The 26,833-nt window shown below is 39.7% G+C and overlaps 1 protein-coding gene across 13 annotated transcripts in view; it reads left to right on the top strand.

The window, feature by feature from the left end:
- Positions 1 to 5,520: 5,520 nt before the first annotated feature.
- akap9 (A kinase (PRKA) anchor protein 9) overlaps positions 5,521 to 26,833 on the top strand; it is a 65,684-nt gene continuing 44,371 nt past the window's right edge. For 6 of the 13 annotated variants that reach the window (XM_085148133.1, XM_085148136.1, XM_085148134.1 and 3 more), the window contains exons 1-8: positions 14,345 to 14,849; positions 15,111 to 15,383; positions 19,717 to 19,761; positions 20,354 to 20,416; positions 22,137 to 22,286; positions 22,906 to 23,061; positions 23,263 to 23,418; positions 23,539 to 26,412. In XM_085148133.1, the coding sequence (XP_085004259.1) occupies positions 14,751 to 14,849; positions 15,111 to 15,383; positions 19,717 to 19,761; positions 20,354 to 20,416; positions 22,137 to 22,286; positions 22,906 to 23,061; positions 23,263 to 23,418; positions 23,539 to 26,412 (3,816 nt within the window). In that variant the 5' untranslated portion in view covers positions 14,345 to 14,750. Of the gene's footprint in view, positions 5,774 to 6,002; positions 6,298 to 14,343; positions 14,850 to 15,110; positions 15,384 to 19,716; positions 19,762 to 20,353; positions 20,417 to 22,136; positions 22,287 to 22,905; positions 23,062 to 23,262; positions 23,419 to 23,538; positions 26,413 to 26,833 lie in introns of those variants that run through there. The other 7 variants (XM_085148141.1, XM_085148142.1, XM_085148140.1 and 4 more) reach the window with 4 other exon arrangements.

The following is a 26,833-nucleotide window of genomic DNA, read 5'->3' as shown; positions in this document are numbered from 1 at the left end:
CAACTGGTATGGTGGAGTTTGTACCAAACACCAGCTCACATCTTCTGAAACACGTTTTTTCTCAGATAATCTAATACAGTGTAAGTTTCTTTTTTTTCGTTCTTTTTTTTTGCTTTTGGCTATATTGCTAACACTCCGTTAAAATTTATTTTTAAATAGGTTTTCCAGCCATTGCCTTTTCAGCCTCATATTTCTGCTGACAGTGATTAATTTTTTTCTGTTAGTGTTTTTCTGCGTGTTTAAATCAGAGACTTCTCACCTGTTCCTTGTCATTTCTGCACATTTCCTCTGAAATCTGTAAAGCCATTGCCTTTATACTGATTTATAACCACTAGATGGAAGCAAAGATCTTATATTTGAAAGAATAGAACATATAAACCAATGACAGGTGAAGTGAATAACGTTACAGTGCCATATTCTGCTAGGAAATCTTGGCATTGGTGTGGATCTTACATTGACATGTACCAAACATCTGCTTACTGTTGCAGAACAAGCACACTCAAATGACAACAGAGCCTTTCACTGGCAGCAGATTCCACCTCAGAAACGGTGCAGAATTTGATAAACTTAGGTGTCTAAGGATTTAATCAGACCTCCAATTGACACACATTCCCACCTGAACCTGATCCACAGGTGTCCCACCTCACAGTCCACAGGACCAGAAAGCACAGGATACCCAGTAGTTCAATGTTAATTCTCCAAAACATCAGAGCTTTTAGGACGATCCACACAATATTAGACAGATGACATCTTAATGTTGTGAATGGTTGGTGTAAGGACGGTAGGCGGGATTTTAGAAAAACTTAGGCCATTTGCCCAGTTTCCCCTAATTTCTATTAATATTGTTCAATATCAATTTTCAAACATTTTATTAATTTTTGTAATTCTTTTTAATTCACTACATCCTACATAAGTGATGTGTAAATTAATGTATTCTATATTTGGAGTCATTTCCTTACCATTAGTCAAATTTAAAGACATGGTTTCATTAAAATTAACCTTCAAAAATGTATGGTCTGTGTGCATCAAGAATTTTTCCTTTCTTAGTTTGATAAAAACCTGAATTTTTCACAAACAATTTGAAGGACATCTCCATGGAGATGACCCTGAATAAGTGCTTTTCTGCTTTGCACATACTGTACATTCTAAATTACAGTGTGCTCAGTCACTAGTGAAGCTCTCGGAGAGCAATGACATTTTTCAGTAACCTGGGAAGCTTCAATTACATAATAAAAACACAGCATTATAGAGGACTGGACTGTTGTTACAGGCATCAATAGTTAATTCTGTCTCAGCTAGCAGATGCTCTCGTACAAGCTACAAGAGGACATTTACCATGTGTTATGGTTCACAGCCTACCACTGATAAACGTACTGACCCAGTGCGTCTCTTTACTGATGAGTCCCCCCACTTATGCATATTTTAATGCATGACACTGATATTGTCATTATGCAAATACACATTGCTCTGCTGCTCTAAGACTGAAGTGAGCTCCATCGCAACAACTGGGCAACTGGAGTCTCGATTCAAATTCGTCTCACACATTCACAGGTCACAGTTACATTTTCATTTGCACACCTGCATTTTTCTTAAACCTATCCAAAGTATTTTAGGGACCCTTATCGTCTTTGTGTCTGTCTTTTAATTACTTATACTCTATGACAGACGATAAAGAGAGGTTATAAGACACCATAAATGGTAAGAGTGGTTCAATCTGATCTACGCTGCTATTGTATTTGAAACAGAGACATTCCCACATGTTGCTGAGCTTCCAGCTTTCTTGTTGCACTTAACTAAACCTACTGGTGTGTGAAATATATTTTTTTAGCCCCCCATAAAAGTTATTTGGCCTCATAAGAGATTACAAGATGCCAAGATTTCTTAAACATAGAAATAGATCATACATGTTTTGGTAATACAAAGTCACGTGAAGTCTTCACAGGACTTTATCAGTCGCCTACAACACTGAAGAGGTAGTATACCCTTATTGTTTCCATAGGAATTACGTGGGCAAGTAGCAGCCAAGTGCTGCTAATCTCTAACAAGTATGGCTTGTTTGGATGGACTGCCAGAAGAAAGCCTCTTCTCTCTAAAAAGACCAAAGTGGAGATCTATGGCTATAATGCACAACACCATGTTTGGTGAAAGCCAAGTACAGCATGTCAGCACACCACCTACTGTCAAGCACGGTGGTGGATAGGCCATGATTTGACTTGTTTTTGCAGCCATGTCCTCATATTTACATGTTGGGTTTATGAAGTATAACACAATAAAGTCTCTTTTGTGTAATAAAATTTAGAATACTTTGAGCAGAATGAAGTATAAGGATGAAGAAAAGCCTTTTAAAAAATGTAATCATATGAGGATCTCAGAAGGTGAAACTATATTACACTTCTGGGCTATAAATACACTTTAATTTAAAAAAAAAAAAAAAAAAAAAAAGCTGTAGCACTGGATGTGATGATAATCTAGATTAGTTAAGGTTGCTTTTCATCTTTTTTCCACCATATGTATTTAAAGTGTTATAAGAAAAATGGTTCCGAGTGGTTTCATTTTACTTTTCAGTATCTAGATGTTTCTATCATTTTAATTCTAACAGCCTTTATTCACCATCCTCTGACTTATAAATATAGCATGCATGCTGTTAGTTTGTTGAGCTTGTCTTGGTAAAGTCACTTGGGTAATTGTAGACTCTGTATACTCCCTGAGTGAATCAATAATTCAGAGGCCGACGAAACTTTCAAAAGTTCCTGCAGACGCTGGTGCTCAAACAGCAAGCTTTCACAGGTGAGACCAGGCTGGTGAGAATGTCCAAAAGAAGATGGGTGGAATTCAAAATCTGCCAGACGATAAGCTGTTCAGCCCCCGTCAGCCGAAGACACAGAGCATCTTCTCCCGCTGCTGCTGCTGCTACTGCTACTGCTACTACTGGTATGTTTCTGGAAGTATAAGGAAAAGTTTAATATTTTATAATTCTACGGGAATATTTTAGCCTGGATGTTAGAACAAGAAATCTTCGAGTGAAACTGAGGCAAAACGCTTAGGTAGGATATTTGTTTAAGACTGGACTGGCCTGCAAATAAAAAGGGAATAAATGTTGGTCCACCTGGACTTTAATCTCAGGGAAATAGAAATAAAATGTAACAGTGTAATGAAATAATCAAAGAGTATGAAATAATAAAACTGGCTAAAATTTGTTAGTCTTACATGTGCAGTTTGAGGGATGCCCTGAGGAAATATGGAGTTTAAGCAAACATGTAAGAAATAATCTCCAGATTTCTAAAATCCCAGCAAAGACCCCTATGAATTACTGCCCACATCTCCTATTAGCTCATTGGTGATCAAATAAAAACTTTAAAGAAGATGAGTTCATCTAACGATCAAGCCACAAAGTTTATATTATCGCTGACTTATTTGGGATAAAATGACAGGAAAGATAAAAGGCCTTTAGTTTGCCAAGAATACGCTACTTTAATTAAATATAAACTATTTTAAGACTGAAGATCAATCCCACATGGAGGCTGTGAGTAAAATATTGCCTGTCCATTTATTTTAATCATCCCCATCTGTCCTAGAAACCGATGCCAGTCTCTCATATTACCTGCAGCACCATTCAGCTGAGACAGCTCACGTGCTTCCTCTTTAACATATGGCAGCATTCTTGGTGATGCAGCACATTCAAACGCCATGCCAGAATGTGAGGTGACAGCTGGATCCTTTATAGCAGCAAACATCTTTGATATGAAAATATTCTGTGTTTAAAAAAGAAAACTCTCAACTGGGACAGCTCTGGCAACCTCTCCTCCTCGCCTGTTACCATAGAAACTGAGCAGACTTTACAAGCAGACTTCAGACTGCAGAGAATGAAGGGAAATTTATGGGATAGTAGTCAAATATAGTGACGGGATTATTAATAATTAGCACTAAATGTATTATTTTTGCATTAAATAATATTTTACATCATGAGAAATTCAGCCCTCTTTTCTGTAATGGCTCTACAAATTCACAAATTTCTTTCAAACCACAAAGAGAGAGAAAAAAAGAGAATCATAAATTATGGAGAAATGTGGTTTGTTTAGATTTAAAGCAGTCAGGAAGTGTTTCATCACCACCCTCAATGGTAGACGCCAACTAAATGCATTTTTATGAGATACTTATGTGGGTACAAATGGAGGGACGTGTATTTTATTTTGATAGCATCTGGCCTTTGCCTCCGTTATTGTATCAGTCAAGATATATTTATAGAAGACAGATTCAAAGCTACCCAATAGGATCAGGGGCATTCAAGTGGCAGGGAGTGAAACTGGTTTGAATATGCTGGATAATTGTTTCACAAAGTGAAAAAAATGGACTAAAAAGTAACATTTATATTAAAGGCTTATGTGGTTTCATGGTGAACAAGTTATTAAATCATAATATACTTAGTGTCTAAAGTAAGTACTTATTATATAGAATATCACTTTTCAGAATCATGTATATATTGGATCATAATTTCTGATTCACTGATTTGTATATCACCGTATGAGTGCAAAGTACAGTAGTTGCAAAGAAAATATGGTAAAGTAGAAGCAGAATGTAGCTGTACATAGAAATACTTAATATGCTCTCATCCACTGGGCATCATTAAGCTTTACAGTACTCTGGTCTAAAGGCATTAGCGGGGCATGCCCGAGAACAGGATACACAGTGGTTAAAATTAGTTAGAGTAAATCTATCCACTGTTTTTGGATACAGGGTTATACTTTTACTTTAATTATTATTTTGTTTTTGTTGTTTAGATATATACTAAAACTGTGCTGAATGAATTGTCATGTCACTGCTTCTTTTACTCAAAGTCAGAATCAGAGCTTGACAGTGAAAGATTTTTTTCAAATTAATTAGCTGGAAGTTGAATTTGGTATTCCCACCTCACCTGAAAACAAGTTTCTGTGAGAAAATTCAGCAACCATGCGAGAACTTGTGTAAGAAAACACTTTCATTTTTCAGTAGGTGGAGGTTTGCAATATATAACAGATTCTGGTCATCAGCCAACAAAATTTTTTAATGACAATATATATACACATATATCGAAATGTAATTTTTAACTTTAATTTTTCATAAATGAATTAAAGTATTTAAAAAACTTTTTCTAGTACTGTGTGGTCATACCAAAAAGTGATCACCTGCCAAAATTTGATTTCCTGTATTTGCCTGCTGTTAGTGACTTGATGGGCTATAATCTGTCAAACATTCCTGACACTATTTGGGAGTTTCTGTCACTTTTCTACAATGTTACTTTTATATATCTTTTACTTATCCAGGTGTAAAAGTCCCGCTAACAATAAACATGTCTTTTTAAAGAGAGATATAGCTAAGATGACAGCAGAAATAGTAACAACATAACATAATAGTATAATAATATAGAAATTTGAAGTGGTAAAAAAAGACGATCTTGTTTTGGACGGTATTTCTGACTGAGCGTGAACGCACTACCGTTTGGCTGCCAGTGGGCGTGGCTGTGAAGGCACCTACACTACGTCATCATTACTGGGTCTCATGTTTACGTGGAAAACATGGCGGCGGACTACCAACAAGGAGACAGCTAGTTAATGCCAGTGGAAGTCTCTAGGAGCGAGCCGCGAGTCATATAGAGAGAGGGACATTTAGCGGTTAGCTTTTAAATTTCTCTCGCGGATACTTCGCATGAGGCAGTTTCTCTGTTTGTTTAGCCACAGGGACTGCGGGGATGGAAGACGAGGAGAGGCAAAAGAAGCTGGAGGCCGGCAAAGCAAAGGTATGATTCTCAGTTTTGGTGCTAGCACAACTCACTGACACTGCTCTCGTTACTCTGAAGTAGCGACTTAATGCTGTCGACAACTTGTTTTCTCGCGGCCGGGGTCTGTCAGACGTTTTTCGCCCCCCCCTTTTCATTTTACGCTATCAGCTGTCGGGCTCCGCAAACATGCGCCCTGCTTCGCTCTGACAGCCGGGCATGGGGCGGGCGGGGTTGGGGTGGTTAGCATGGCCGCTGCTAGTCTCCTTTGTCATGCTGCATGTCTGCACTTACTAAAGTGTTTCCTTTTACTTTCCCGAAACCGACGTGCAGGTGTGCGCAGGCCTCATTGCTACCCGGGATTTATAAACGCCACCTGAAGTGACACTGACTGACAGGCTGGTGTAACAGGATTTACAGGACATAACCCCACTGGCTAGAACCAGCATTGCCTCACATGCCAAACTTGTGCTTTATTAGCTGTCTTCTAGAAACGATAGCATCCACAAACTGGATCAATGTTTATATTAATGGACAGTGACACGGTACGCACTGCTCTTTCAGTTTTGGCTCGTGGTGCTTGTGGATGACCTTGCAGGAGCTCTGTTATCTGTTTTTATAGCCTGTATAACCTAAACATCTTGCGGGGGATGTTTTTTTTTAAAATCTTTATCAAAAAAGATGTTTTCAAAGAGATCTTAGCAACATAATTACAAGCTGGCCAGACTAGCCTGTGGTGAGCCACCATCTTCTTTCATATCATGAATACACCAGTGTCATGCTGCAAGCATGTGGACAATTAGATAAAGCGTATGCACAGTTGAGTGTTGCACTGTAGCCCAGGATGTTGCATTTTTATACATTCTTTCCTCGGCTGTCTGGATGCAAAAGCATATATACAAATAAGACTGTAGTTGATGCAGAGGCTTCTTAACAATCTTAATAATATTTAAGGAAAATCTTTATTTGCAGTGTTGCCTGTCTAGTTTTCATGATCCTGCTCTCAAGGTTCAGATGTGGGTCCAGTGTTAGATTTCATGGTGTATGCCAGTTGTTATGGACGTTGAAGCTGGGGAAAGCTTTGGGATGAATTTCGTTACTTATTTGACTGGAGTTATTTTAAGTTGCAAATTTTAAGACGGGAACATCATTCGGAGCCATTAGATTGAGACCAAATGTTTATAAAGTGAAGCACTTGTGTATTTCTAAAAATATTACTGTGCAGCACAAACTTGCAAAATCTTGTAAAGAGATTGTATCTGCAATCTTTGTACATTGGTCATGTGTTTATATATCTATTTATTTCTTTTGTTTTCCTTCTAGTGTGGGAAATAGGATCCTTAGGCTTGATTACGTCTTCTCTTTTACTCCAGGAGGGCCCTAATGAGATTGAGCCTCTACGAACTGAATTTTCGAGTCAGAAAGTGTCAAAACTGCTTAAATCAGGCAGTCTCATAAAGGGAAATCCAGCCTCTTTCCATCCAGATGCTGCGGAGAAACATTCAGCATGCTGGTTTTTAAATTGCTTGAGCTCTCTGGTTTTTGCACCGCAGGGGAGACCGTCTCCCGGGTTATGACTTTGGTATTTTGGTTTATAAAAAGGCCCCTCTGTGGTGCAGGTTGTTTTCTTTCACACAATGCCGAATCACAATGTCTTCATGCAGTGAAGAAACCTCATGACATAATGTTTAACAGGGACTTCCAGGGCTGAGTCAGTCTATAAGCTGTGGGGAGTGTTTACATCGTCTTCTGGCTTCCTCAATTTATGAAAAAATATTATTTTTTTCATGTATTTCCTGCCTCCTGAAAAAGATGGTGCATTTCTGAAATCAGGTGAAGGAAAAGTTGATGTTGATATCTGAGTGAAAGGTAAACTGTCTGTCATCTATTGTGTAGCTCGTAGCAGGCGAGTGCCTATTGAGTCATACCAGACAATAAGCATAGTGAATATTGTGGGCTGGTGTTGCCAGGCTTTTGTTTCAGGCTGTTGTGCGCAGATGCTTTGTTCATGTTTTCCTACAAAATGGAGCACACTGACAAGCGTTTTACTGGCATTCTGGTTTTATTCATTCAAGACTTTCACTGAGTTCTTCATTTACATGAGTAGCATCTTCTTAGGCTCCCTGTATGAAAAACACTGCGCTGACTGCACTAATGTACTCAGGGTGGTGTAAGATTTTCTGTTGGGTCAAAGAAACTCATGAACTCAGATATGGCACCTGTTCCTACACTTAATTTCTGTCAATCCCTCCCAATTTTCAGATCCAAACGTCACCTCTCATGTCACTTTGTAGTTGTGGGTAAATTATCTGTTTGTATATATCTGTCAGATGAAGAGTTTCTTTATTTGTTTCCCTCCAATTAAGATTGAAGCTTATTATATCTCCTTTTTTATGCTTACAGAGGTGTGCGTTTCCACTGAATGAAAGTACCTTCTTCGTGTTGTTTGTCACCCTGGTCGTTGGGATCAGTAGTACATTGAACAGAGCTGATTTTTAATGAAACATCAGGGAATAATTTGGCTCAGGAGATGCTCATAATTCAAAAGGATTCTATGTGTATTTGTCTGCTTCTCTGATATGTCTCAACTGTGCAGCTGTGCAACCTCAGGCTCTCTCTGCAGAATGAAGAATCACTGATTTGTGTTTGTACTTTTGACAGATGAATACTGATGATTATCCACAAATCAAAAAGCAATAATATTATCTTAAAAATTTAGAAGATTTATAGAATGTGTTTTTTCAGCCCTGGAGAGACAACATGCTGAACTACGTGTAAAGGATCATTTTAATTTCTCAGCATTCAAATGGCCTTAAAGCTCAGTGTCACCACCATCCATGCCAGGGAGTGTTGCAGGTTTTGACGACAGCAAAGATACAAGTTGAGCTACTTAACTGAGGCCTGAATAGTTAATCCTTCAGGCGACTAATCACAGGGATGCCCTGCATTTCCCTGTGTTATGAATGGAGTATGATCACCTTTACTTTATCTTATTATTTTCCTTAACTTGTACTGGAAAGTTTGATTTTTAGGGTGCAGTATTTAGTGTTTCTAATGCTTGACAAAATACTAAATGCTTTGAAAACTCGTATTGTGTCAGGCTGCACTGCTTCAGAAGGGATTGTCAGGTGATTAATTGAAGATGATGGTGTAGCAGCTGCACAGGTTAAATTGGCAACAGCCTGGATGATGACTAATTTAAATTTTCATTGTGGCTTTTAGACACTTTCTGAGGGGATTTCATCTTGCTTGATGCAATGAGCATCTTCTATAAAAACACTATAACAGGTGTGCCAAACATACGGCTCGGGGGCCAGAATTGGCCAGAAGTAGACTACATTCTGGCCCATTGGACAGCTTTCAAAAATATAAATGCATTTTGGACTTTTAACTGTGTTTTCACAAGTTTTACAGCTTTTCCTACTGATAAAGACCTCCCCCGTGGCCATTTATATTACACCAAAGTAATTAAATGATAGATTTCTGTATTTTACACATTTTACTTCTTACAAGTTAAGCCCAAAGACTCATGCTGACAGATTTCTTTCATTTACTGCAGAGGTGTTTCTTTATGATGTATAATAATGAATTGCATTTATATATAAAAACTTAGAGGTGCTATTAAAATGTCAGTTCTTTTTCTTATATTAAGATATGTTATTGATTAAATGTATAAAAATGGGGAGTTTCAATGGTACTTCCACGTAAGATTAAAGTGGGCTGTTTGTGGCACAACAATGAATAACTAATGTATTTATTGTCTTAATTCTTGATGGCAGAGAGATTATATTACATATTGATATGATAGCATCACATAGTTGCTTCAGATTGTTGGTTGCACATCCACTCATTCATTCATTTATCTGTTTTCTTACACTTATCCATTTCAGGGTCATAGGGAGCCACTGGGGCTCATCTCAGCCGCTGTTGGGGGATGGGAAGGGTACACACTGGATAGGTTGCCAGTCTGTTGTTGGGCTAACACAGAGACAGGAAACCATTCACTCTCACATTCACACCTTTGGCCAGTGAACCTAACCCCATGCATGACTTTGAACTGTAGTAGGAAGCCTGATAGAGCCCGCACAAGCAAAGGGAAAACATAAACTCCACACAGAAAGGCGCCAGACTGGATTCAAAAGACCAAACAACATGCCAAAAGTGTCAAGTTTGTATTTTCCTGTCAGTGTCTCATGTGTCCCTCTCTAATTGTATTTGCAGAATGACAATAAAAGCAATTTGATGAAGAAAAAATATTTTATGTATAAAAATTCTACTAAAAATTAATAAAACTGCAGAAAAAAACACATTTATAAATGACACGTTAGAACGTGCGGTATAGTGAATTTGAGATTTAGTGAGGGTAAAGACATGACATGCAATAATGCTTCAGGATATTATCCTGCATGCCATCATACATTCCAGCTGATCCAGCATATACTTTGAGCTGCTGAGAGTGAAGAAGCACCAGTTCAGGGTGAAAAGATTTGATTATTTTTCAGCTTTTCCAGTAAAATAATCGTGTGCACTCCACTGGTCTCTGATTTATCTTGTTTGAGTTTTGCTTATAGCATTTCTGTGTTGCTTTCTGCACTGAGCTGTTTCTGGGGTGTTCGTTAGAAGAGCTGAAGGATACCTCAGTTATTCTGGCCTAACTCTTGTTTTTAAAAGGAAAAGACATGTAGAGCTATTAAAATAATGCATAGCTGATGAATAATACCTGCAAATTAAATTGACAGACTGTCACATTTTTTATTTTCTGTTGTATTTCTGGACCAACAGTGTTTCAAAAGGGAAAACAAGCTAAGTCCTTTGAAAGTGAGCAGGAGGAGGCGTGTATGTTGCCGCTGGCATTGAATTGCCTCATACTGTGCCTTTGATTCGCTCTTGTTACCATGGTTAGCAAACTGTTCACTGACAATACAGTAGGTACACGTGTTGTCACAGGATAAACCACTGAAAGGACACTGCTTAAAGCAGTCCTGGAAGAGACCTGAGTACAGTTTTCAACCTGTGTCATGTCCTGTGTGTTACATGTGTTGTGGCCATTGCACTGCTGTGTTTAAAACCCCTTTAACGTTTCACAGATGTAGCACCAGCTGGATAAGGGGTGATAAACCAGGTGACGCAGAGGTGGTTCAGTTACTGTTAGGTTTTATTTCAACCTGAAGTCAAATGTGTGCATTCAGCTTAGCAGTAGCTACGAATGTGTGCAGAGGATTTACGCCCTGAAGTAGCACAGTGTTGACTCACACTGTGCTGCTGGCTCTCTCACTGGCACATGACATGGGGAGCTGTGAGCTTCCTCTCTGGGGTACAGTGGAGTGCTGTTTTTTTTTAGGGTTGTTGTGAATTCTTTTAGCTGTGTGTCTGACTGACCTGAAACCATAGAAGTCCATTTAGGTATTTAAGTCTGACACACTGTTATTGTATTAGTCATACGTAAGCATCACATTAACTAAGCTAAATTTTCACTTGGTGACAATAAGTCAAACATTTGTGTGCAGTCATTATAGAGCTGGAGCTTTCAGTGTCTGAGAAACCAATGACTTTTATACAGCATCAGTTAAGAGAAGCTAAACAGTTATTAGGATTTGTCAGCTGTGAACTTTGCAAGGCTTTTCAGTTATATACTGATGTACCACTTTACTAGGCATCCCTGAGAAATACACTCTGCAGCCACTTTATTAGTATCAGTTTCTGCTGTGATGTGCCAGGACCAGAATTTGGCATAAACAACATGAAAGCATGGATCCATGCTGCTTGGTGTGGTGGTGTTGCTGTAATAGTGTGGGGGATATTTTCTTGCCACAGTTTGCTCCTCTTAATACCAACTGAGCAATGTTTAAATGTGGCAGCCTTCCTGAGTATTGTTGGTCACCATTTCCATCTCTTTGTGGTCAGAGTGAATCTTCCATGTCACAAATCTCAAATCCTTACTGTACTCAAATGGTATCAACAGTCACCAGATATGAATCTGTTCAAGCACCTTTTGGATGTTTGAAATTCCGCAAAAACGGTGTGATGCCATCATGTCAACGTGGACTAAAATCTCTGAGAAAAGTTACGAACACCTTATTTAATCTGTGTGTAAAGAGTTAAAGCAGTTCCGAAGGTAAAAGCGGACCCAATCCAGGACTTTAAACCAGCTTTGACTTTTTCACTTTTGGTGGAAGTTGGCAAAAAGGTGGTAATTATGCTGTGTTTATCATTGATAAATCATACAAAGCTACTTTACTATAGTAGTCCAAGAACAAAGAATAGCTTTAAAAATGCTGCCTTAAAAACAAAAAACTGAACCTGCCATTATCCACTATTTACTATCAGATATATATTAAAACAAACGTGCCTGTGTAAATGTTTTCTGACAGCAGATGGTGATACACCTACGTAATTTCTGCTTTCCCACATGGTATTAGAGCGACACAGGCTTCACTTCTCCATATGCTCAGCCATTGCTCTGCTCTACTCAGCCAAATAGGGCAGCTTGCTATGAGCTCAGTGAAAGGCCGGTGGTTCCCTGGACTCATGAGTGATGGTGCTCATGTACAGCAGACCTGCCAGCAGAAATCACCTTGTTTCTCTGAAGTAGGATAGCTTCCATACTGTATGAGTGGAATTCATTCATATTTCATTCTGTGTACTCTGGTGTTTAAAGCTTGCGGGTATGCTTGGGCAAGATGTGGGTCATACGTGGAGGTGCAGAGGCAGAGGTCATGAGCCTTTTGAGCTTTTAAGCTATTTATTGTAGGTGGGGAACATGAAGACAACACCCACTCTTGGCTCTGTGTCAGCCTCTGACCTTTTGTGCAGTATCACCAAATGAGCAGTCACAAAGTGCCCACTTACATGCCAACTTTAAGCTGCTGCTACAGGAGTGGGGTGCATAAAACCGCTGATGCAGGTCTAAGGCTGAGCGGTCGACTGTACTGTACTCTAAAGTGTGCTTCACCATTCGTGCACATGCGCTTGCGTGCAGGATTACAGAGAGACTAATGGACGAACACCCTCAGTACATTTTACATTTCATGTCCCTTTGTTATATTATGTTATTAACTTTGTTTGCTTTTAATCCTACATCTACACACATGCCTTCTGTGAAAGGAGCATTTCTTTTTATAAGAATTATTACTATTTATCTGTTTAACCTTTCATCTTTTTTTTTCTTTTTTACTACTTTGTTTTTAATACATCCATCCATCTGTTCTCTTCTGCTTATCATTATCTGGGTTGTGGGGAAGCTGGAGACTATCCTACTATAGGTCGAGAGGCGGGGTACACCCTGGACAGGTCGCCAAGCTGTCGCAGGGCTAACACAGATAGACAGGCAACCATTTACACTCACATTCAAACCTATTGACAATTTAGAAATCACCAGACCCCACTAACTGCATGCCTTTGAACTGTGGGAGCAGCACGGTGGCACAGTGGTTACCACTCACAGCAAGAAAGTCTTGAGTTCAATTCCACCATCAGGCCAGAGTCTTTCTGTGTGGAGTTGCATGTTCTCTCCATGTTTGCATGGAAAAATGCTTTTAGATCAACTTTTCATAACAATCTATGTAACAGTTGTTGCAAACATCAACCGGATTTGTAGTCAGGATCTGCATCTGTTTAATCAGCATCTGTGACAAAAAAAATTGTCCTTAGTGTCTCTTTATGTGGATTTAGATTTGTGATCTACATTTGCAAAAATTGACCTAACTGACCCTCTCCTAAAAGTCCTAAAAGGAAAACAAAAGACCCCCAAAGAATAAATGCCAACATAATCTCTCACCAGTGACCTGTGATATTTCAATGCAACTAACGTAATTTTTATTTAAATTCTCTTGTTTTGTCTTTCCTTTACTCACTAAAACTTCAAAGATATCAAAGTTTCTTTTCCCTCTAAATATTTTAAACATCTACTATTTTCCCAAAGCCTATGAGTAATTCTCATGATTTCAATAATGACCAAAATAATTACATAAGTCACAGAGTAGCCCTGCTTTGTACGGCTGATGTAGAATCTAGGTCATTTTTAACATTTCATTATTTTCTTCATTGTAACCTGTCAACATGTGTTGATTACTCAAAGTGAAGCCCTGCCCTTTTTTTTTTTTTTTAATCCAAGTCACTTTGACCATCTGGAAGAGCATGTTGCTCACAGCTGTGACATCTGTTGTAAGGTGCAGGGCATTTCTCAGGTGAGCAGCCTGTCTGTACGTCAGCAGTGGTGTACTCCTGCTGGTGTACCCCCTGCTTTGCTCACTCTGCAACTTTTTTGCCGTCACCTGCATAATAAATTTCAGCAGTATCAACTGTTCAGGCTGTTTAATTAGGATCATATTTACATGATCAAGCAGAATATAATTTTATTTGTAAGTGAGAAATAAAGATTGTGTGCGAACAGTAAGTGTTGTTGTAGTGCAAGCATGTTTTTGTTTTTTTGTTGTCCCAAAAATATCTGCTTGGATTGTTTAATTTGTAGGTTTGTTACAGAAATTGTTCACAAAGTATTTTACAGTTTAAAAAATTTCCTAGCAGATGTGATTCTGAAATGTGTGAATTAATTGATTTAATGTAAAATGTCAATAATGTATTTTATTGACATTTTTTAAGTCATTACAAAATGTTTTGTTTAAATAAGACACATTTAAAGAAGTTTGTAGTTTAAGTCTCTTGTTTCTCTGTGGAGTGATAGGATAGTGACCAGGAGAGGCCGATCAGCACGATGCTTAGAAAGATTAGAGGATAGGAACATTTAGCACACATGTTTCATCTTATTAAACAGATCAATGTGGCAATAGGCGTTTGCACTCATATTGATTTAGAAATGGATTTAAAGTCACTTTTCAGGAACCCAGAAGCCGTGAGTTTGTTTCAGATAAATAAATGGAAATAGTTGTGAAGACAGCGTAACATGTTGCTGGCTGTTCACAGTAATCATTGACATAGTTTAAAAATCCCTTCAGTCAGGATTAGCACCTGGCACAGCAAGAGGCATGTGCCGAGTCATATGGAGACGGGGAGGGAGGATTCACTCAGAGAAACAAGATCGCGCGTTTGGGGCAAACAAATGTTTCGCTTGAGTTTCACTAAACTGTGTCGGCTCAGAGTAGGTTCATACATCATTTAAATTTTCAGAAGCATTGAGTTAGAGGTGCTAATAGCTACGGGCAGGTGGTTTATGATGTAATGTTTGAACATGTGGGTCAGATAAACAAAGATCTGACTGGAAGCTACAACTTTAAACCTGAATTACACCAACACTTAAATAGCTGTTTTGTTTGATAATTCTTTTTCATTTTCAAGGACCAGCTTGAAGCAGAGGTTTTTATGTTTAACACTAAACGTTTTCCTTTTTCTATGCCCCCAGTTGGCTGAGTACCGCCAGAGAAAAGCTCACGCCGATTCCCAGAAGAAACAGAAAAAGAAGAAGAAAAAGAAGCCAGGCGAGGATTCGGAGGGGCATTCACAGGGAGGGGTGGAGGTCGAACTGAATCAGTCTGTGGGAGGAGAGGGGGTCACAGGTGGAGGACAAGATGGATCACAAGAAAGAAACAGAGACCCACACACCACGGAGTTTACCTTCACCAAGACGCTCAGGAGTGGAGAGACTGTCAGGCATGACCAGACGTACAACATAGAGGTAGATACTAGTTTTATTGCCTTTTCTCAACTGTCACGCAAATATACTCATAAGATCTCAGTGAGGACTCTGAATATTTTTAAGTTGCCACATCCTGAGTACAATTCTAATGTTACGTATTAATTTCCTTTCAGATATCAAACTTGTGATTTAGCTCTGATTTAGTGGAATGAATAGATAATGTTGCCCTGTGTCTCCAGCAACACTTATAATCAGAGTTTCTAAACAGTCTCTAAATTAAGCCTTTCAGGGGAATATTCAATTTTTTTGGCACAATCTATTAGCGACTCGTCTAGTCTTTTTTTTTTTTTTTTAACATGTTATTATTCCTCAGAAAGTACACTCCTTGTGTGCCTCCTGCACTCACACACTCCTGAAAATTTTAAAGACCATTTAATGGCTTTAATTTTTTATTCATAACAAGCACTTGTAAGAGCTCACAGAAAAGGCAGTGTAATGATGAAAGCTCTGTGTGGGGAGGGGGCGGGGGCGAGGAGATGGTCGTTGCTCCCTTGAGCCTAATGAGCCCTCCTTAGCTGTCATGACAACCAGAGCACAGGGCGCTGATTTTGTAATTTCAGGATTTTAAAAAAAAAAAGTTAATAAATGCAGGGAGAGTTACAACAATATTTGTTTGGCAGAACTGATTCTGATTCTTTAGTTCTTACAAAGCATCTAATTATGGAGACGTTCAACAAAGACCATGACCAAGTATAAACCTCTAACTTAAAGGATCCACCATGCTTAGGTGGTCTATCTGCCCAAAAGTTCATATTGAGCTGCTTCAAGTTTTGACTTTATTTTTGTCCTACCAGTTTGCCTGGCTGTTTGAAGCCCCAGCCATTTGACTGGCTTGCTGTCCTGACAGCTCTGTTGTGACTCCAACTCAGAGCTAAAGGTCCAGCTTGAAAATCTTTGCATTGACCTCAATATGTAACATATTCTGACCTGATTTGGATTTGAAACATTTCTAAACATTTTAAAAATCATATATTAAATTAATATAAGACCACTGTAGTCATAAAAGAATGGACATAGTCAGCAGGAATACTCATGTAGACTTTGGTGTTTACATGATGGTCATTTGGTGTTGAGATACAAGATAAGATCCCTCACACCATTATACCACCTGAACTGGATCCATGCTTTCTTGTTGTTTACGTGAAATTCTGACCTTACAATCTAAATTTCGCAGCAATTTTAGCGTCAGTTTCCTGTTCTCAGCTGATGGGAGTGATACCCAGTGTGGTCTTTTTGAAATTCTCAGACCAGACTGTCTGGCGCCAACAACTGTGCCAGATTTAAATCAGTTTTCTGGCGATTAACTGCGTGTGTACGCCAATATCAATATATTTACTAAAAACTGGAAGTAGATGATAAATTGCTTCCATTATTTATTTATTTTTTTTAATGGAATAGACACAGTGTGAGCATGACTGCAGTTCCTCTTCAGTGTTAGTGCTGTTTTAAAGCTGTTTTTGACGGCGTCTGACATTTTTACGATATCTTAGTTACTTATGGTTACTGACAGATAATTTCATCTAGCATGCCATGCTTTCTAAATAGTTAATTTCATATTCAAATAAATAAAATATTTTTGCTCACTTCCAAGCCTGATTTTCTTTGGGTGTAAACCTTACAAGCTTACATAACCTTTCATTCTGCATTGAATTGCTGTATTTTATTAAAATCGAGTCTCAACACTCCTGAAAAATAAATATTCATCCACCGTTTGGTAGAAAATCAATCTAAAGCAGTTTTTTAAAATATGTGGACCTAAGGGTTCTTAAACGTTTTGTTTTTTTTTCCTTTTTCATTCGAGCCCTCTCAGTTTCTTTTAACAGCCACTCTTTCCCTGAACCCTCTGCACATTTCATGCAGTACATGCCCACAAAATACAGGGTTGCCATGGAAACAGACAATTGCCTTTTAAACAGATTGAGATGTGACGGTCTGTGCGACCAGTTCCTGTGGCCTTGCAGCACTTTTCAGCAGACCTTAAGGTTGGCTGAATGCCTCCGTGTTTCATCCACATTTCTTTACCTTGGAGCAATAAATATCTCTCTCCATTACAAAAGACCCAGATAAACTAATTAACTCCTGCCTGGACGGGGGCTGCTACACATCAACAACAAATGAAACATGAATTTTAAGAGACTGAATAATACTGAGGGGATTGTGGGAGTTTTTTTGATGATAAATTATTGAGTCGCTTAAAGTAAAATGGTTTGGTTGTTTTTTTTTCTTTTTCTTTTTTTTTTTTTTTTTTTAAATTCTGTCTCACATTTTTTTCCTTATCCCAGACTAACTGCTCATGGGGCCTGTGGTGGAAAGGAAGGGTTGCCTGGAAACACAACAGCATCAGTGTTTTCCGCTGTCAAGCATCTCAAAGAGTTTTAAACCCAAATATGAGTGGGTTGACTAATTGGTGCCTCTTAGACCTTTGCATAATACTCTTTGCATCAGTGGAAACTGTCATGCAGCAAAAGAACTGTGATATTAATCGTGTCTGTGTGTGGAATTTCAATCGATTTGAATGCGAGGGGGCAGTTTAATGAGTCCACACACAAAACTGATTTAAATGAGGTTGATCTTTCCTTCAGTGTTGTCCGCTTGTGCACCTCGACACCACTTCCAGGACTCTGTGCCTTGTTCTGACCTCTCTCTTGCACATGGACCATTTCAACAGAGTAAATTGCACAAACCTCCAATTAAGTGACAAACTAACCTGAAGTGATAATAGCTGCGCTTGGTTCTGTAGGCAAATACACAGTATCCAAGAGGATGGTGACTTAGGGCTGGAACATAAACATTGGCTTGTTGTTTTTCCTGCACTTCAATTTTCTATTCAGTTTCATTTTTATGGCATCAGTTCAGAAAGCGCTTTATCCTAGAAGGCACAAATATTCTATGCTATTAAAGAAAAGTCCCATATGAGCAGCACTTGGCAATAAAGAGAAAGGGAGATCCATTTCAACAGGAAGAGACGTGCAGCAGAATCAGGCTTGGGGAGGGGCAGGGCCATCTGCTGCAACAGGCTTGGGGCTGAGGGGAAAGATGAGACAGAAAAGAAGAAGCATAGAGTTATTGTGAACGGGCCCCCCAGGGTCAATGAAGGCTTCTGTTGTAATATCCTGAGGCTTCTGAGGGAAAACATTTAATGCCAGATGTTAAAAATGCCAAACACCAGGTTGCCAGTGTGTGCCTACTCACACTGAATTGAAATTGCAGGCATTTCAGGTAAAACAATGCAATCTTCAATTTCCAGATTTGGGTCCATGAGACTTGGTTCTCTTTCCCAATAAGAATTTCAGTTTGCAGGTTCGAAATGACACAGTGGAGCAGATCCCTCACACATCACAGGTGCGCACAAGTATTCAGAACAGGACTTCACCAACGATCTTACACTACTAATACATTACTTTGACATTAATTCACAGCATGGTCTTAGATGCACAGTAACAAAACAATAAACTTTAAGCTATGGCACAGATCCCTTTCCTGATTTTTTTTTCTTCGTTTTTTCCTTTTAGTGTTTAAAAGTATTGTACAGAAAAATGTTAGAGCCGCAGTGATCCCGCTGTAGAAACATGTATGGGTAGAAACGAGGTTAGATTGAAACAAGCCTCACTGCTCATCACTGCTTTGAAAATCAAGCTCCGGTTACTCAGCTGGGTCTGACATACTCTCAGCTTTAATCTCACTCTGGCCGAGGAGGCTCGTGTTAGCATGTCGTTCCCACAGATGCCTGCAGAGAGTCGATGGTAGGAGCTGCTGTTCCTGTGTTGGCTGTAATTTCCTCTTTACTGTCACGTTCTAATCTTTTCATAAAATAAAAATGAAAGTAATTTTCATGTCTCTGAAAAGTTGTAGACCGCTCTGTTCTCCACAAAATGAAGAGTAAGGAAAGTGCACGTTACCCTAAACACAGCTGAGGTGTTGTTCAAGTTCTTCTGCTCTGCCCTAGTACAGTTTGAATTTATGACCCAGGAATGAACCCATGAAGAGATTTTAATAATGCGCTTATTAAACTGCAGGAGTGAGAAAAGAGCTCTAACAGAAGTACCCCAGCCCCATGCTTGAATGCAGGGTGCGTACAGAAATAGGAGATATGGCAGACCCTCATTCTAATGCTAAAAATTTTGGGATTCTCAACAAAGTAATAAAGTTTCAGGAATTGCAGTAACTAATGCAACTGTTTTTCATGTCAGGACAACATTTGCAAGAATTAAAATGATTAAAATAAATTCACAAAGTGAAGTGAATGGTTGTGATTGAAATCGTTTGTATTATGTGGCTAACATGTTGGTTTTATTCATTTTTTGTGTTGCAGCCAGAGAGTGAAGTTTCCACCACTGCAGAGGATTATTCCTCAGAGGTGAGACTTCTTGAAATATAAATCCTCACTTTGTCACAGAAATGTCACACCTGTAGCATGTATGTAGGATCACTTATGTTTTAATTAACTCCCTTAGCTACAGTTCCACATTTTGTCATTTTATTTGATCATTTTCTTGGAGTCTCTTGGATATTATTTGGGTTTCCAGTGAAAATGGAAACTGTAAATCATAACACAGAGTGTGATGTTCTCTTTGTTCCTCTTAGCCACTTAATAGTTCAGGAAATATTCTTTGTGGATAAATGGCTTCTCCTTTCATACTATGTCCTTGTCAGCTGCTGTACACTTTCTTGGACAATAACCGAAACCTGTATTTTTTTTGTTTTTTATTGCTTAATAACACTACATTTTAAATCATTAACAGCCTATGTTGACTGAGTCTGTAAGATGATTTTATGTTTGACTAGATGGGGAAAAAAGCAAATTTAAGTATAATTCAAATGTGACTTTAGTTAATGCTTTTAAATAAACATTTTAGGGTATTTTGGAGAGATTAAACTCTAAAATTATGAGCTCCTCTGTTGCATTTCCCTGATCTTAATGTTTGACGGATAGCCTTGTGAATTAACAGGTAAATGGATGCCTTGATGAGATCACAGAGCACCAAATGATGTCTTCAAAGGATTTTATCTGGGTACAGTAATCTGATCGAGCAGTTCTTTCAGCTCTGCTTTGGCCTTGCTAACACTCGCTGCTGGACCTGACTCTCTGTTTGCTAAATATTTTAATCTCCTGTAATATTTCCTATAACCCACTAACCACACTTGTTATGTGCCGTACCTGTATGTATGTGAAGTATTTGAAAAGGGAGATGTGGAAAAGAAAAAGAAATTGTTACTGTTATAAATGACAAATTTGAAAGCCCAAAAGATTCACATGTTTCCGACTGAACAGAGGTTTGTGACATAGCTTAGGCATGAATTCTTTGAAGTTGAGATATGGTGGAAGATTAGAGCACAGAAGGTGTTACACAAAGAGCCGCTTTCTTTTAAGTCACCAAGGTGATGTTCGAACTGAGGAGACAGAAACCGGAGAGCTGCTGATCAATACAGCTGAGACAGTGAAACAGCAAAACCAGAAATGTGGTTTCAAGTGCAAAAAGACTTACAGGAGAATACTGGGGATAAATGAAAGACCAAATCAAAGACAAATTATGGGATTAAATGTTGACAGAAGTCTTTTTTTCTTCTTTGCTACAACCCTTTTACATATAATAGAATCATTAAAGAAAAATCGAATCTTCTTCCCGAATAGAAAAACCTTCGACTAAACTTAATAAGAGTATCTTTTGTGTATTCACTGATGAAAGAAAAGATTGGAAAACTTTTTCTTTCAGCAAAAAAAAAGTTTAATTACAATTACATTACATCTGTCCCTCTTGTGATTGTTAATAAATCTGAAGCGTTTGACGACTGAGTTTTGTTATCCAGCCTTTTGAAATATGGCAGACAAAGAAATTGAAGGAGGGGAGGAAAAAAATCTGACTTAGATCAAAGCATTTAGCTATCACAGTTATTGTGGGATGAACCTTCTCCATACCAGAAGATTGCATTTGGGAGTGGGAAAGAGGAAGACCACAGAGATTCATGGATGTAGTGAAGAACGTGTTGAGGGTCCGTGTGATAGAGGAGGATAGTAGGGATGGGGTGAGATGGAGACAGATGATCTGGTTACATGCAAGCCTTTTTCTGCTGTTCATCGATGAAAATAATAATAATCGATAACGGTTACATTGAAGCCTTTGTAGGATAAGTGCCTTTTTTAATTATTATTTTTTGCCTTTATTAGTACAGTGAAGTCGAGAGACGGAGTGGGAGGGGGCACACAGCAGAGGATTTCAGGTCAAAGTTGAACCCAAGCTGCTAAGTTTAGCATCGAGTAAGATGCTCACCTGCACAACCTGTGAGCTAAAAAAGTGCTCAGTTCTCATTCTTTTTAACACAGAAAGTAGATCAGTAATTGGTCAGTGAGGGAGCTGATGGAAAAATGAACCTTATAGGCAGAATTGTAAAAACATGGGTCTCAGCAGAAACGTATAAATATTCATACCCGCCTCATTAAAGGCCTCATTAACTCCTAATCTAATTCGAATTCTGAGCCTTTCTACGATTCAGTAAAATGTATCATTTGCAGTAAGTTTCAAGGCTGTGTCATTTTGAATAACAACGCTTTGAAACCTCAATAGGTAATAAATATACATTAGATTTTGTGCATTTGCTTTCATGTTGCTAATATCTCATCTAACTTGAAAGCTGTTGCTATTTGGTGGCGACTAACTGTTAAGCTTGTTCTAAAACCTTATCGTCTATCCCTATGAATGCCATATTGGTTCTTCATGGTATTTTCCTGCTCAGGAGGAGGTGGAGTCCCTGCAACAGGTGACAAAAGGTAGTACGAGGCAGGATTTGGAGGAAGCACTAGAGGCCAAGACGCGGGCAGTGGAGGAGCTGAGTCGAGAGCTTGACGAAATCAGGTCTGCGTTTGGTGCAGAAGGCATGCAGCAGGTAAGCATTTTTAGCACAACGCTGTTCTTCTGCTGCTTCTTCTCCTCCCTGCTCCCTTTAGGGGTCGCCACAGTGGATGGTCTGCCTCCATCTCACCTGATCCCCAGCATCCTTTTCTGTCACACCAACCCTCCTTCACTACATCCATTTAGTCTTCCAAGGCTTTAGGTCATAACAAAGTACAGTGGCTCCACCAATTAAACTCAGAAGCCAATTTTGAGGTCCATATTCAAATCCCAAGTGGTCAGAAGGGAAACTTTTGTAATAATGGAACATTTTCATAAGGTGCACAAAGTGATGACATTGGGGGGATTTTTTTTTTATTCAAGCCCTTTTAAAATTTTTCTATTTATTTTTAATTGATAGAGTCAGAACGTTTTAATCACACCTGAGATTTAAACAGTTTCACAATGAGTTTAAAGTTATCAAGATGGGAATATTTTTATTCCTGACCTTTACGTCCTTGGCAGCCCTGTAGTTCAACCTTGTATGTGTACGTTTCCTTTTATTACTTCAAACACCAGCTCATTCATCTCTTTTTTTCAGTCATATATATGAGTATTAACCGGTTAAGCTGTGCAGATTGATGATTTCACTTATTTCCATTTTAAATTTATAGCTGCAGGAGTTTGAAGCAGCACTGAAGCAGCGAGATGGCATCATCACCCAGCTCACATCCAACCTGCAGCAGGCCCGTAAAGAGAAAGACGAGATCATGAAAGAGTTTTTGGAGCTGACTGAGCAAAGCCAAAAACTACAAATTCAGTTCCAGCAGGTAAAAATACTTTCATATTTATCAACCGAACTGTTTATCTGTTCTGTACTTCTTACACTTTTAATATGATACTTTTGTTTGTAATTTAAAGTCTAATAAGCAATGCATATTTGTGATAAGGTGGTCTTATAACCTTTATAAACTGGACCTGTGTTTTTCCCCTTTATTTTTTGTACTGTCTTATCTGACTGGTCATCACAGCTGCAGGCAGGTGAGACACTGAGGAATACGAGCCACAGCAGCACCGCGGCTGATCTTCTACAGGCCCGGCAGCAGCTTGTTCAGCACCAACAGCAGCTGGACGAGATGAATGTTGAGGTCAGAAAACTCCAGGAAGAGATCAGTGAGATGGAGTCGGTAAGAAGTTGCCTTGTCTGTTACGCTACATGTTAATATTTTTGTGTTTAATTAAATTGTTTGCACAGTGTGTTTTTTAAATGTAGCCCAAGCATTTCTAAGATGTAATTGTCTTTGTAGTCAGGGAGAAGAGCTGAAGAATCATTTATCCAAAAGATAAATGAAAAGGACTTGCTGATTGCTCAACAAGAAAACCTTATTTCGAGTCAGGAGCAGTCACTGACAGAGTTGAGAGCAGCAGAGGGGTCTTTTGCACAAATGCTGAGGGAGAAAAATCAGTTAATTTCAGAGCAAACTGCAATAATCACAGAACATGAGCGGTCACTGACTCTGCTCAGAGAAGAACTTGCTCATGTGGGAAGGACTACAGATGAGAATATTATACCGCAGTCAGATGAGAAAGATCTAATTATAGCAGAGAAGGAGAGAGTCATTTTAGAACGTGACTGTTCCGTTACGCAGCTCGAAGATGAGCTGGAGACCTCCGAAAAACATCTGCGCGAGCTCCAACAGCGAATGGCTGTAAAGGAATCTGAGCTGGAAAAATGTCTGGATGAGTTGGAAAGCACAAGGTCTGACTTGGAGAGTTATAAAAATGAAGTAGAGAGTTGTAAATTACAACTGGAGACGGAGCAAAAGGAATTGGAAATTTGTAAGAGTGAACTTGTGACCTCCAGACAGAAAGAGCGAATGTCATCTAATGAAATCATGCAGCTCATGGGCACAGTCGAAGATCTGCAGAAGCGTTGTCACCGGGGCAGCATGTCTGAGAGTGACACCGTTCAAAAAATGCAGGGAGAGACCGAGAGGAAGCTGGAGCTTCTCAGGGCGGAGCTGGACGAGATGTACGGCCAGCAAATTGTCCAGATGAAGCAGGAGCTTAATTTGCGGCATGCAGCGAGGGTGCAGCAAATGACTGAGCAACATCACGCAGAGCTCGAGCTTCTAAAAGCGCGACAACTGTCCCAAACTCCCACTGGCAGTGCTGCTGAGGTGGGTGCACTTAACACTAAGATTAGGGAGCTCCAAGAAACTTTAGAGCAGTTTCAATCTATGCACGAAAAATCCAGACATGAGCTTAGCGAAGTAGCCAGAGAGAAGGTCAGCCTGCAGGCCAGGGTGGATGGTCTTCTTCAAGAGCTGCATTTAGCTAAAAACAAAGTGGAGCAGGTATCCCACAGTCTTCTCTCTCAGGAAAGCCAACAAGTTGAGCTGCAGCAGCTCCAAGAGACCATTGACAATCTGAGGAGTGAGCTGTCTGCTGCTCAGGAAGCTGCACAAGAAGCTGAAACTAAACATGAATCTGAAATAACCAATTACAAGATTAAGCTGGAGATGATGGAGAGGGAAAAGGATGCTGTGCTGGACCGCATGGCAGAGTCACAGGAAGCAGAGCTGGAACGACTGAGGACCCAGCTTCTGTTTAGTCATGAAGAAGAGCTCACCAATCTGAGGGAAGACTTGCAAAGAGAGAACTTCTTAAACACAGAAAACCTTCTCAATGAAGCTGCTATCAAACACGAGAAAGCACTGGATGAGCTGCGCGCTGGTTATGAAGAAGAAGTGCGTTTGTTACAAAGGGAGAAAGCAGAATTTGCCACAGAGCGGGATGAACTTTTGCACCAGATTCTTGGACTCAAAGAAGACCTGAAGATGGCTTTGCACAGCTCTAAAACGGACAAGCTCGTCCAGCAGCTCCAAGAGCTCCAGGTCGAGCTTGAGGAACTCAGAAAGGGTGGAGAAGAACGAGCAAGAATGGAGACTGAAATGCATACAATACTAAAAAAGACGGACATACTTGCAAACCAAGCAAAAGAGCGAGAGCTGCACTGGGAGAACAAGCTAAAAGAGCATGAACAGGAAAAGGAGACGCTGATCCAATCAAATAACACTTTGAAAGAAGAGATTAGCTCAAAAATCACAAAAATTGAGACACTCACGGCAGAGAACAATCAAATCCAGCAACAAGTAGCTGAGATTAGGGAAGAAGTAGAAAAGCAGAGGACTACTTTCTCTTTTGCTGAAAAGAATTTCGAGGTCAATTATCAGGAGCTGAAGGAAGAGTACAAGTGTCTCATTGAGGCAAAGACGCAGCTGGAAGAGAGGACACGGAAGGAGACGCTTGAATTTGAGGCAAAAATTGCCAGCCTTCAGTCACAGATTCGAGAGCTGGAGGAGAGCAGCAACATGGAGGACACAACTGATAAAGCTGTGATTGAAAAACACTCTACTGAACTAATGGAGAAGCTTAATGTTACTTTGAATGAGAAGGAAAGCCTGACTGGAAGGCTTTCTGAAGTTACAGAGCAATTAATGTTTACAGAGAGCAAAGTGGGACAACTGGAAGAAGAGCTGATGAAAGTGAGACGAGAAAACTCGGAGGTCATTGCCCGAAATGAAATCCTAGAGAAGGAACTGGAAAAGAAGCAGGAGATTACGACAGAGCAGATAAGAGGGCAGGATGCCCAGAGAAAAGCTAAGCTCCAGGAAGATGAGGCAGCTCTTGAGCCAGTTTGTTCTTCGGTGGATCATCACATTCAGATTCAGTCTCTGCAGGAAGAGATCAAGGCTCTTCAGTCCCTCTTACAGGCAGCTGAACACGAGAGAGACGCCATTCGGCAGACTCTGGAGCTCAACAGGCTCTCACAGACTCCGTCCCCGGCAACGGTGCAGTCCTCGGGGGAGGGACCTGTTGAAGGACGATCCTCCCCGCAGAAATCCTCAGGCTCAGGGTCAAGCAGGCGCAAGAGGCGGCAGAGGTCGAAGCAGGAGCGCAAAGTGGGCTCGGCTCTTTCAGAAAGCAGAGAAGAAAGACAAGGGGAGGAGAAAGAGGAGGCAGCGACTGAAGAAGAGAGAGCTAAAAGTGCTGCAGAGGATGAGATGCAGCCTCAGATGGAGAGGCAGGTTGCGTCTCGTTCAGGAGAGGGGGCCGGTAAGGAGGACTCCACTGATGGATACCAGGGAGACGGAGGCAGAGGCTACATCAGCAGAGAGGTAGGCACTCACATGTATCTGCTGCAGCACGCTGCTACCGTTTTCCTTTGCCTTTTTTACAGTATATGTCTAAATGATGAAAGAGCTTGTGAAAAGAGTTAAAACTGCATCACAATTAATGCTGGGGTGTTAACACTGTTATTATTATTATTATTATTATTATTATTAGCTTTGTAAAAAAAAAAAAGTGCTGATTATGTATTTGTAGCCAGATCTTGCTGAAATATTGAAGAGAATGTGACTGAGGCGTTTCAGCGCTGACATATTTTTCTCTGTAGTGAGAAACAGTTATGATTGCAGATTGCCTTCAGGCTTGCTCTGAAAGGTAGCACTGAGCAACATAGTCAGGCTGCTGTGCTGAAAGATACAGTTTCAAGTTTAACCATTCAGCGAGGTAATTGTGGGAAATAAGCACGCTCAA

This window comes from Neolamprologus multifasciatus, chromosome 22 (assembly GCF_963576455.1).
Source record: "Neolamprologus multifasciatus chromosome 22, fNeoMul1.2, whole genome shotgun sequence".
Classification (NCBI taxonomy): Eukaryota; Metazoa; Chordata; class Actinopteri; order Cichliformes; family Cichlidae; genus Neolamprologus; species Neolamprologus multifasciatus.
Note: the sequence above shows the minus strand (reverse complement) of the source record. Positions and strands in the feature narration are given on the sequence as shown.